The sequence below is a fragment of the Coenobita brevimanus genome, chromosome 112, assembly GCF_032717465.1.
Source record: "Coenobita brevimanus isolate Jiangsu-jjx chromosome 112, ASM3271746v2, whole genome shotgun sequence".
NCBI lineage: Eukaryota > Metazoa > Arthropoda > Malacostraca > Decapoda > Coenobitidae > Coenobita > Coenobita brevimanus.
The window spans coordinates 2,630,687-2,644,161 of NC_137065.1; the positions used below are offsets into that span (position 1 = coordinate 2,630,687).

Consider the following 13,475-nt stretch of genomic DNA (forward strand, 5'->3'; position numbering starts at 1 on the left):
CAAAGTTGAGATGATTTATAAGGGGAAGGAACCAATTAAAGTGAGGTAAAATGAGTGAAAAGAGGCTGATGTATGAAACCAAAGAACTGATACTGTTATTTTTCTCCTAACTGAGAATTACCATGACAGAGAACAGGGTGTAAGCGATATCAAATGTCCTTAAAATTTATATATGAGAATTCCTAATTGTAATTTTTGCACTAATTCAAATTCTTGTTAAGTACCATCCTATTAATAACTATCCTAAAAAATACAAATATATATGTACTGTCTATATATACTTCTTATACTGTGGAGGTAGAGCTGCAATCCTGGTTACTAAATAATATCCATTAGTAGTCAGTGTTTATATACATTCATAGGAAAACTGTATGGACAGACAGGGACAAATGTTTGCCTATTAGTTCACTGCATGTTTTACACTTAGGGTATGTCTCTCACTTTCTTCCCATATGCACATAGTCTACTCTCACTTTCCTCCATGACTCACATCATCTATTCCCACTTTCTTCTGTGACATCATCTGTGGCCAGAGGAACATACCAAACCTCCCTCAGATTGGGAACATTAGCCAACGGAGGAAAGTGAGAGGTGGAAGTTATCAGCAGAGAAACATACCAAACCTCTCTCAGCTGCAAAATATAAGCAAGCAGAGAGCCTGTGAAATATTGGACAAATTTCTTTCCCCAACTTTACAGGGTGTTGCATATACTACACCACCTTGTCACAAAGTTGGTGAACTCTCGTGTGTTGCTGGGACAGCTGTCAGTGTTACCAATGTCTAACTTATAATTTTCTACTTTCCATAACCCTTTTCATGCTTTATAGTGCCCCCCCCCTTCTCTTTTTACTTCCTTCACTCCAATGACTTTTATTATATAGTATTATCTATAAGGTACAGGAGAGGAGTGTCTTCATGTGGTGGCACTGATATACATGGGTGGCTTAACTGCCTGATTATATACTTCAACTACTGTACTTCCCTGACCCCCAAAGGAGGATGGTAGAATATGGGAGAGGGGCAACTTATGCCTGCAGTCCACCAGGTTCATGTGTCAAATGAACTTGGGACTACTACTTCTATTATTACCACTTCTACTATTATCACTACCACTACTACTATTACCTGTACTACTACTACTATTACTACTACAGGTCGTCCCCGGCATAACGATGAGATGAGTGTGGGAAAACCCATCACTGAGCCAGGATATCGTTAAATAGGGATGTTATAACACTGAAAGTATAGGGATGCATTTGAAAGCACTGGGATTCCCCTCCCAAACCTAATCCAAAACCCACCCAAATGAGTCCAAAAACAAGTTTCTAGCTCACCTATAACCCAAACTGCTTTACAACTAAGCCTACAGTCAATTATAACTCAACCCAAAAATGAAATCTGAAAATCATCAAAATTAAGTCTGGAAAAAAAAATCAAACTTAGTAAACTACAGTACATGTATACCAAAAAATGACAGTGTTCACTCCACCTATGACTAAAGCACATTAATCTAAGTCTAGAAACAGTTTATAAATCAACTTAAACATAAAATTTAAGTCTAAATTAACATCAAAATCAGTTCAACTAAACAAAACCCATCAGATAACGGGATTGGCCACCATTAGGTGGGGAAGGGTGTTAATTTTTTTACATCCCTAAGGCGGGGTATCTCATAAAGGGGGATCGTTCAGCAGGGTATACCTACTACTACCACTACTACTACTATTACTATGCTACTCCAACTCCTAATCCTACCACTACTACTACTACTCCTGTAGTTTTATCTCATGAACATGAGAGGTTTTTCGTAGACTGAATCAAATAATCTCTAAATGCATGAATGAAATGGAACAAAATGTCACTGAATTAAAAGAATTAATGTGCAGACAGTTCAACCCACTTCCATTCCCACACCAGCAGACTGAGCTGTCCCCACAACACACAAGATACAGCCAGGCAAGTGTCCGGGGAGGCAAAATATGAAACCTGCATGTGTGGAGGGTTTAAACAGTAACATTTTCTGACCCTGATGGAAAAAAAAAATAAAATAAAAAAATAAGGGGAAATCTATCCATCTTTTTAAATGGACTACAATATTTTGCTTCAGACATGGCTGCAAAATCTTGAACTTAAACTTTAAATACATCATCATTAGCATCATCATCATCAATCATCATCATCAACATTATCATTATCTTTACCATCATCATCATCATCATCATAATCATTACCACAAACAATATAATCTTTGATGAATAAACAGCAATTTTCTAAAACCAATAATTTAAACAAACCATCACCAACATTGTCCCAACCCTTGATGAAAATACACAGTTATTTTCAAAATGGAACAATTTACTTAAAGTTTCTCCATCAGGGCTAGAAATTCCTTAAGCTAATTATTAAATACCATTATATAATCAGTATCATACAATCCTATTCCCACTGTCAAATATGGTGAGCAGGATCCAGAAATAGGAACAGGAAAGCATATTTCTGCCATATAGCCTTACAAAACTGATTTATATTTTTTAAGCATCACCTCTTAAAATACTGATACTAGTACTGTACTTAAAATCAAGGAAAACTGACACTTTCTTGTATGACACCTTAAAATTTTTGACAATGCACTCATAGTCATAGAAAAATGACACCTTCTGGCATTGCATTAAAGAAAATATTCGATTTCTTACATTACAATTAAGATATTATCATTACCAGTAAGGCTCACATTAATGGAAAACTAATGCTTCCTGGCATTATAGCTTAAAAAAAAAAATGACACTGATAGTCAAAATCTTGAAAAAAAAATTACACTTTCTTGCATAACCTCTAAAATCAACACATACAGTACTTCTTTTACTTAATCCTGGCCAAAATTTCCATCTTTTTGCAGCTTATTTACCACAGCTCAGTGGCAGAAAGACAGTAACATATATCTACATCCTGACTATTGCACCACTATGTGACTGGCGCTGTACTCTAATGCTAATCTCTTCTTACTGTTCAGTAAGCAAGATGAAGAGATGGCAATTTTAAGTCATGTTGGGAGTAAAAAGAGCAGAGTAATCAAACTCATGGAAAACTGCCTCATTCAGGCATTCCACCCTATAAAATCAACACCAATACTCAATATCATGAAAAACATTTTCTAGCATTTCACCTAAAAAAAAAAAAAAAAAAAAATCCTTTAGCTCTGACTTGGCTTAAAACTGCTGTCTCCCGACCTAGAAGGCTGAGTTGTAACAACAGATTAACACCAGAATACTGTGTGACGTTAGTCACAAATAAGTGCTATAAAAGGGATGCATAGCCACGATATCCTTTTTTTCAATTGAGCTATGTGAAATAGGCTACAATAGGACTAAAATCTGGAAAAAAAAAAAAAAAAAAAAAAAAAAAAAAAAAAAGGGGGGGGAGGCATAGCACTCAAACTCTGGTAAATCTGTTATCCATACACGGTGCATAGTTGTAGTGAGGCAGAGGTTTGTTTTATGACAGGAAACATAATATGCATCTGTGGCCTGGAGTACTGCAACCAACAGTAGGCTACACTCACACCTGCAGCGTCCCTCAGTGTTGCCCTTCTGTTACCTTTGAGCTTATATAATTATCGTGGTAAAAATTATAAAATGTAGTGAACATATCCTTCTGACAAAGATGAAGTTTTAAAACAATTATGAAATACTGTTTAACTTTCACTCACATGCACATACAAATTTCTCTAAGAATTATAAAATGTAACTTAACATCCACTCTTTCTCACATGCATGCATGCACACATTTTTTTTCTGAGAATTATAGAAAATTATGAACTGCACACACACACACACACACACACACACACACACACACACACACACACACACACACTTTCACTATCAGTATACAATATTTTCTGCATCCTCAAATCTTCTACTGCTAACACTAGATACTTTTGTTAAGGTAAGCAAATGTCTAGCAATTAAAGGTTGAAAAACTCTTCTGTTTAACCTCTTCCCTCCTACTAATATACGTACTTTCTTGACACTAACACTAGACTGGTGTAAATGTTTTAAATTCTGAACTATAAATATTTCTATACAATTACTCAATTATCTTAAAAGTGCTGAATACTGTACAGTTTTTAATTTTCAAAGAATAGTTAATTTTCAAAATTCATTTTGTTCCATTTATAAAGGCTCCAACATACTTGCAAGCTTCAGATTAAGATGGGGGAAATTATATTACAGAATTAAACAACTGAACACAGAGTTCAATTCATAAATAATAATAATCACTTGGGCCAAACAACTGAACACAGAGTTCAATTCATAAATAACAGATCAAATGAATAATAATAATCACTTGGGGCCATATTCGCATAACTTTAACAGGTTTTCTAACACTTCTTTTGTAGCAATTCAATGTGTATACTATATAACACTTGAATCTGTTCTGCCAGTGTGTCATATTTACCTTATTCTTGCTTTCTCCACAGACTTACAGCCAGCTTGGGAGTGACTTTTTGAACTAGAGGGGTTAGATGTAGCTTTCATTTACCCCTTCACTACATAATGCATTAACGAAGCTGAAAATACTTGTAACTGTTTAGGGCCTGCAAGAATATAGCAACAGAAAATGTCTTCTGATTCAAGGAGTTAATATTCTTTTGTATAAACTTTTTAATATAGATAAAATATGCATACTTATCATAGCAGAGAAAATCCATGTCAGATACAATAAAATGTAATATTAAGGACAATGAGCTGGTGAGCCTCCTATAGAGGCATGATGATAAAACTCAAGCCTATTTATCTATCCGTCTATAGCCAGATGTCTTGAATCAGAAAAAATATATATATACTTGACCTGATGGTGTTAAGATTGGAAAAACAGTCAATACGGTAATGTGGATAACTGAGAATAACATGCCACTTTACTGCAGTGTTTGTTTTAACCTGACAAATATTGCTAGCCAAAGTGTAGTCAGACTGTGAGGGGCTGATTTGACCAGTAACTATGGACACTCATTTCTACCTCATAACTAAGGCTAATTGAATTTCATGCATCCACAACTTAATATTAAAGCTGAAAGAAGCCCAGTTCCATCAAATGTGAACAGTGACTGAAGTGTACTTAATTTGGCACCTTGTAACACTGCTGACCTAACTCCTAAAGGTACTGTATCTCCTCAAGAATGTTCCAGTATTATGTCATCAAGGAAATTTAGTCTCAAATGACATTCTTCCCTCTTATATGGCACTAAAGTTTCACTGCCACCTTTTACCCATTGAATATAAGTTTCACCCTTGCTAGTTATTCTTGTTGCTACTGGATGATTATACTGTGCTTAGGAAAGGCCTCATGTACTGAAGGTGTTCAGTAAGGCTATATCTAATCCCTCCAGTTCATTAGGTCTATCCAAAGCTCAATAAAATCAAGAAACAGCTAGAATAAATTGAAAAAAAAAAGATGCCTCCCAATTCACCGAGTTAAAATCTACCTTCATGGGACAAATTCTGACTTCATATGTTCAATTCATACACTCTCCACACAGACTGCTTTCCAGATCATTCAGTACTAGGCTGCAGTACATACAATAAAAGAAATAGTACAGGTTCTTGCACTCATGACACTAGCTTCTGGCTGACCATAAGAAGTGTGAGTGTACTAGAATGGGACTTAATGTGTGCTGGGGTAAGATTATGGCAAGTGTGTATTGCTGCTGTGTGGATTTTAAGGTGGCTGGTAGGAATGTGGTCTTCTATACAAAGTGACACATGAGAAATGGGTGATTTATGACAGACTCTTTTTGGCAATACGGCCATCAGTAACTGTAGCTCTGTAATGGCTGTGAACTGAACCCAAATTGGTACACTTTATTATTTAAAATCTGCTTAAGAAAAATGGGCAGATTATGAGTCAGATAGTTTTCTCCAATAAGGTCATCAGGAATTGTAGCTGTGTAACAGCCGAGATAAAATGATGTTGATAAAGCGTTTATTACTCAAAATTAGTTCAAGAATAACCTCCTGAAGTCTCTCTCACTTCTCATAGGACATCCTGTATTGAATATGTGGTAGTGGTGAGAACCTACATGTTAATATGTGATGGACCTGGATGTGGCATGTTCATATGGTAGAGAACTCCTAGACGTGACATTGCTGCATGGTGGTGCATCTGTTGGTGCATGGGGTGGTGCATGGTCATGGGGGGCTGCATATGAGCAACCTGAGGGTGGTGCATCATGCCCTGAGGAACAGCCAGCGGGTCAACTAATACTGTCTGCTCCACCTGGGCCGGGGCTTCTGTTATCTCCGTCACCACCAAGGAGTTGTCGTCCTCAGTGGTGGAAATCTCCTGGTAAGCGCCTAGGTTCCTTGCTGCCTCTGCTGCCTCATCTACCACTTGTCGAAGGTGTGGGTGTTGCTGGTGTGGCCCCACAACTCCATGGTGGTGCACCTGCTGTGCTTGTGGAGGAGGTTGTTGCTGTGGGTGCTGCTGCTGTTGTTGCTGCTGTTGCTGCTGCTGCTGTTGTTGTTGCTGTTGTTGCTGTTGTTGATGCTGCTGCTGCTGCTGTTGTTGCTGTTGCTGCTGCTGTTGTTGTTGCTGCTGCTGTTGTTGCTGCTGCTGCTGCTGTTGCTGCTGATGCACCACCCCAAGTTGACCCATATGTGCCGCCATCTTTGGGTCCACACTTGCACGCTTCTCCATGTGCTTGGCCAAAGGCAAACCATCCACACGCTTTTTACGAAGGTAATTCTCAGAGTATGTCATCTCCTGAGGGACATTGTGTTTACTCACCAAATGATTGCGCAGCTTGCTGCGGTCATAGTACTCCTTGCCACAATAAGTACAAACCTCTGCCTTCCTACGATCATTATGAGCTCTCTTAATATGAGTGTTAAGCTCCCCTACTCGTTTATAACACTTACCACATATCTGACAGTAGAATGAAGGCTTCTCATGCATCTTGACCCTGTGATAACGAAGTGCATCTGAGGTGGGGAAGCGCTCGCCACAATACTGACAGTTATACAACAAAATGTGCAGGTGGACCACGTTGATGTGCCGCAGTAGGTCCGTTTTAGTAGCATACCTCTCTCCACACCTGTCACATTGTTCCTTAAACTCTGAATGCATTTTTACTTTGTGCATCTTTAGTGAAACTTTAAGGACGGTTTTGCCACACACCTCACACTGAACTTTGGGCTTTGTTGAGGAACCACAGTGAGCTTCTTGGTGTTCCCTCAGTTTCTTATTAGAGGGAGCCATGAAGCCACAGTCACTGCACAGATACTCAGTGGTCTTGCGGTAAGTCAGGCTCTTGTTGTGATGTTTGCGCATATGGAACGTAAGACCAGGCAAACTACCCAGCTTGCAACCGCACTCACCACATGTAAAATCATTAGCATTCTGCCCAGTGTCATTGAGATGCTTGCTATTTATGTGCATTTTAAGCTTATATTTAAATAGGAAAGTCTCCCCGCATTCCTCACAAGCATATGTCCTATCCTTGAAGGCATTTTTCGCTCTACCTTTGCCCTCTGTGTGGCAGATTTCCTGATGGTACCACAGATCATCTTTTCTGAGAAACAGCTTGTCACACTCCCTACATGCATGGCTGGTCTCGGAATTATTAGCCTTACCTTTGTTGAAATAAGTGATCACCCCATTTTCGAGGATCGTTTCCACCACCTCTAAAGGTGTGTTGTCAATTACCGTGTGAACCTCCTTCTTGTGGGTGATTAAGTCCGTATATTTCTTAAACTCCGAGTCACATTCAGTGCAGTGATAAATCTTGGGACCTTTATAGGGCACCACCTTCCGTTTGTTTGAGGTCGGATATTGCCCTCCCAAACCACGACCAATAAGGGTGGTTCTAGTAGCCGGTCTGCCCCTCCCTCGCCCCCTGCCTCGAACCCTCCCCCTTCCCCTGCCTCTCCCCCTCCCTCTAGTTTTCCTCCTCTTGCGTTCATCTTCCGAGTCGTCATCAAAGTCAACATCACACTCAATACTGTCAAACCCATCGTCCAATGGCTCAGCCTTAATCTTAACCTCGGTATCATCAGCAAGGACGGTAGCTTTGCGTTTCCTTCCCCTCTGGCTGTATGTGACCCTCTCCTCCTGCTTGATCTCCTTCTCATCCTCAGAACTGCTTTCCTCAACAGTATTCCGGGAAAATCTCTGATGCTGCTGTTGCTGTTGTTGTTGCTGCTGCTGCTGTTGTTGCTTCTGCTGCTCTGCCTTAGCCTGTGCAATGCCATTATAATAAAGTTCCTGCACCATTTCCTTGATCCGATCATGCCTTTGTATAACAGAATCAGCCTCATTTACCAAGTTCGTACAGCCGGAACAAAGACAAGTGCTTGCCTCCATGTTGACTATCTTCCGACTGACTAAGTGACCGATGACCTCCAAGACTGTTTTCTGAGTATAGAGTAGGCGCTGATCGTGCTCGAACATGAAGAAATCATTGAGGATGCGTCCCGTCTTCCCACATATGAAGCACGTGTATTGCCGGGCGCGTTTCAGTACCTTCTTGCTGGGGTCCTCCTCTTCCTCAACCTCATCTGACAATACTACATCAGTGTTAAAGAATGGCCTATCAAACTTAAACAGAAAATAAAAGTCCTTCATCATCATCATCATCAACATCACCCTACAACATTTATCTCAAAGAGAGGCTTATGAAAGTAAGACAATAATGAAAACAATGCAAGCTCATCATCATCATCAATATCCTAACTTTATTTTCCTTTAATAGATGGAGTATGTACCAGTATTATGGTCAGTAAAACTTAAAATTATGAGCTGTATATCTGCTTCTAGTGAGCCTGATAGCTAAATCACATTCCCTCAGCCTCCACCTTGGAAATGCAAATTTTGGGAAGACCCGTCAATCATAATTATACAACAAGAAACATCCAATCCCATTTTGCCCCACATAAACACAAGCACAGACAACATTTAAGGCAGCAATGACCAACCTCACTTGCCCCTGAGTAGGATTACATAAGCAAGAAACCCCAACCACCCTTCAAGATAGACCATATACAGGCTCCATCTGGCTGAAACACCAGGCATCAATTATAAACACAGCATAATATTTGACAAAGATCACTGTTCCACTATACAAGATGAAAAGCACATTAGCCAATCAGAGGTGACTATTAAGAGGGGGCATGGCTTTGCTGTCAAGTTAACCAACAGAAAGTACTGAATACCAACAAAATGTCCAGTGAAATGCCCAAGATGATGCTAAAAAGCTATGCTAAAACTACTGTATCATCTAATACCTAGCTTACTAAAATCAATACATCTAGTATACCAAACCCCCATATGGAAAACAATGGAATTATATTGTGCATAAACATCTAGCACTCTAGTCATAAAATACTTAGCATACAAAACCATAATATGGAAATTATAATAATATATCGTGTCTATATCAAGCTTATGAAATGCAATATATCTAGTATACTCAACACTAAAATGTAAATATGGAGTTACCTTTCTTTGTGGTGGTCTGTGAGTGAGGAAGGGCTCCCACCACTGCCTGCATAGTAGTGTAGAAGGGCCACGACTGCCGTGTGTATTCACTCACGTCTGGATGGCTCAGGTCCTGTCCCATTCACGCAAGCAGGCACACACATGAAGGCAGTCATGAGCACATATATGCACGTGGTGTGCGCGCACACACACACACACACACACACACACACACAAAACCACATTGCAAACACGGCATGCACACAAGCACAGAGAAAAGTACATCAGTACTAGCCAGAAAGAATTAAGCGTGTATATAAACAAAGCAACATATCTAAAAGAAATCTGTAAGTGGATGCCATGAATTAGCGAGACAGACGGGTACTATCATATAAAAAAAGCCAGTTTTGACAAACATAAAAAACTGACTGATATCCTTGACACAATGGCTAAGGTCTATGACAAAGTTCTGTTAAGTATTATACTTGGTTTTGCTTTGTACAACATTCATGCACTGTTTATTAATCCACTTGCACCTACAGTCCTACACAGAGGATGAAGATGGTGTTGGGAATTTGGAGAAGTTAAATCCAGAAGGAACTCAATGGTGTGAACTAATGATCTTTGAGACTAAGGGCCAGTAACCAAATCATACATAAAGTATCCTCCCGGCAAAATCCACTGTGCAGCAACTCTGGACATGAATGGATTAACTTGAGTACTTGTCTGGATAATTAACAAATATATACTAATACAATAAAAGGACTGTGTGGTAATCAAGCAGTCGCCACCTTGATTATCTTCCTGGAAAGGATCGTTCAAGATATGCAGTGACTCACAATATATTTGCTCCAGAGGTAGTTCCATTTCTTGCGAGCCTGATTAGGGGTTATCATTCCTGTCAACCCAAGCTCCTCAATGATGCTTCTGTAGGGCAAAGATAAAAATTACATGTCATGAGAGAAACGGGCCATACATTAAGGTTAATTTTTGTCTACTGTATGTTTTTACTGCACTCTTCATCTCTGTGCATTTTTAAGATCTTTGTGCTTTTGGGAGATTTTCTTTTATGTATACCTACTTTTGAAGCACCCTATATACACAGTATTTATATATATGTGTGCACTTAAAATTATCTTGTATAACCAAACAAGAGTATGCCAAACTTCTAATGTGTATAAGGTATAATACCTGTAATTATCCAGAACTATGTGAATTTTTCTCTTTGAAGGTTAGGTTGAAACAGAGATGTGTCATGTCTCCATGGTTGTTCAATCTGTACATGGATGGGGTAATAAAAGAGGTACAGGGTAGGGTAGTGGATGTTGGAGTGGCCTTGGTGAGAGAGGATAGTGTTTGGAAACTCCCTGTACTGTTGTTTGCAGATGATACTGTGTTGTTGAGTGAAGACGAAGGGGAGCTGCAAGGCTTGGTAGTTGAGTTTGGGAGAGTGTGTAAGAAACGGAATCTAAAGGTGAATGTAGGGAAGAGTAAAGTGATGGCCTTTGAGAGAGGTGAAGTCAGTGAATGTACAGCAAGGTTGGATGGTGAGGAATTGGAAAATGTGAGTACATTTAAGTACTTGGGTAGTGCGATGAGTAAGGATGGAGATCTGGAGGGTGAAGTGCTTGAAAGGGTACAGCAGGGAAGAAAGGTTGCTGGTTCTTTGAAAGCAGTGATAAGAAACAGGGAAGTGAGCATGGAAGTGAAAAAGTTACTACATGACAGTATTGTGATACCAACTCTAACGTATGGAAGTGAAGCTTGGACATTGTTGGACGGACACAAGTCAAGAGTGAGAGCAGTGGAAATGAGTTATTTAAGAGGAGCCTGTGGAGTCACATGGAGAGACAGGCTGACGAATGAGGATATAAAGGAGCACTGTGGTGTGGATGTGGATGTGATAGGAAGCGTTATGAGGAACACACTGAGGTGGTTTGGCCATGTGGAGAGGATGGAGGGTGAAAGACTGACGAAGAGAGTGTATGCGAGTGAGGTGGAGGGGGGAAGAGGGAGGAGGAGGCCGAGGATGAGATGGAAGGATGGGGTGGAGAGGTATATGGGAGAGGGGGGTGTGGTGTAAGTTGGGGGCAGGGCAGTGAAATGGCAGGGGACAGAGCGACGTGGAGGCGATTTGTTTGTGGCCACCCCAAATGGGATTGAGGCGTCTGGCAATAGATAGATAGTATCTACCACCTCATCAATCTCTGTATGACAGTACAGTATTGTAAATTAAATCACACACAGAAGAAGACTAAAAGTATGGGGCTGAGAAGGAAAGAAAAGACATGGACCTGAAGGAAAGAAAAAAGAAATTTGTTAGTGCAGATCATCCTGACCACCTTACTGGGTGGGTTAAGGCTCAGAATACAAACAAAAGAGAAAAACATAGTAGAGGGAGAACTAATCATCAACATGCCCAGTGAAATAGAGTAAACGAGTAAAACAGCAACAAACATGACACTGGTAACTCACGCAAAGACAGACGAGACCTTCTTGGTATTGTCGGGTGGCCGGGCGCCACGTAACTGGATAAACCTCATAGTTACATCCCTCGTCCCTGCAAATGTTATATTCTTTTCACTCTTACTTGCCCTAAAACTGCCACCTTTCCATCCTGAATGCTGGATTGTGATGATAGATTAAGACCAGAATACAATGCTGATCACAAAGAATAGCTTTGGAGATGATGTACAGCTACAGAACTGTTTTTTTATTTTTTTTTCAGCAGTGACACATCAAATAAGCTGCAAAGGGATAAAAATTTTGGTCAAGTCAAAGTGAAAGAACTATGAAATGTCTACCATATAAAACTTCCTAAACTGTCAAAAGTTCAGGACAAAATGCTTGCAGATGTTTTCAAAGTAAATCTAGGCCAAGTTAAGGTGAAAGAACTATAGACAGCCTCTTAAACTGTCAAAAACATGGGCCAAAGCGCTCACAGATGTTCTCAAAGTTGGTGCGGACGGCGCGGTGTGCATGGAGGGAGTTCTCTGGGATCTGCTGCAGGGCGCGGTGCATGTCCTCATAGAAGGGCCACGAGTGTGGGGCCGGGCTGGTGCCATCAGGACCAGTGGTGCATGACAACTCCTGAAGGGGAAAAGGTTAGAGATGGAGTAGTGGTGGAATGGAAGAGTAGGAGCCTATGGGAGGGAGAACATGGTAATTATGAGACTATGGGAGCAGCAATAGCAATGCATGTCCTGGCAGAATGCTCACAAATGAAGGAGCAGATTTGCGCTATATTGCTGGTTGTACATGACTGCTCTTAAAGGGAGAGGTTAAATGAGAAAGTGTGGTGTTGAATCAATCAGGGGACTATGGGAGGGAGAATACAGAAAACAGGAAAAGAGAAGGAATTATATGGTCGGTATGGGACTACGGGAGGGAGAATACAGAAAACACAGGAATAGAGAAGGAGTTATATGGTAAGCATGGGACTATGGGAGGGAGTTTGGTGGTGCATGTCTTTTTAAGGCAGCCATGAATGGGGACCAAGCTAGTGCCACTGAGGCCAGTTGTACATGACAGTTCCTGAAAGTAATGTTCTAATTATGACTGTATGGGGACTGTGGAAGGATGAAAGAGACATGACAAAATCAGAAACAGGAAGAAAAAACAGTATAGCATGATGCAGCTTCTTTAGGAATAACTTAGAATCCATAAAAGGCAAAATGTCATCTATGTAAATGCTGAATAACTAAAATAACCTGCAGTAAGCAAGAATACACTAAAATGATATAATCAGATTCACTGGGTTAAGTAAGATAAACACTGAACACAAATGAACAAGGTACCACAAACCAAACAGGCAGTTACCGTAATATAAAAGTAATAAGGAGGTACTGACCTTATACTTTGCAACCAGGTAGTTCCATTTTTTCCTCAGCTGGTTAGGATTCAGGATGTGTTCAAGGCCAAGCTCCTCCATTATTTCCCTGCAACACCATAATTATCATCATCATAATTGTCATCAGCATCATCCATCCATCATCTAATC

At 40.1% G+C, this 13,475-nt stretch overlaps 1 protein-coding gene across 1 annotated transcript in view; it reads right to left on the reverse strand.

Annotated features, from left to right (window-relative positions):
• Positions 1-6,076: 6,076 nt before the first annotated feature.
• The window catches only part of LOC145418022 (uncharacterized), a 28,885-nt gene continuing 21,486 nt past the window's right edge, over positions 6,077-13,475 (reverse strand). Inside the window, exons 14-19 of the mRNA XM_080286556.1 lie at positions 13,326-13,413; positions 12,418-12,565; positions 11,951-12,035; positions 10,315-10,402; positions 9,497-9,608; positions 6,077-8,565 (exon numbers count right to left, since the gene is read on the reverse strand). Coding sequence (XP_080142682.1) covers positions 6,077-8,565; positions 9,497-9,608; positions 10,315-10,402; positions 11,951-12,035; positions 12,418-12,565; positions 13,326-13,413 — 3,010 coding nt within the window. The remainder of the gene's footprint in view (positions 8,566-9,496; positions 9,609-10,314; positions 10,403-11,950; positions 12,036-12,417; positions 12,566-13,325; positions 13,414-13,475) is intronic.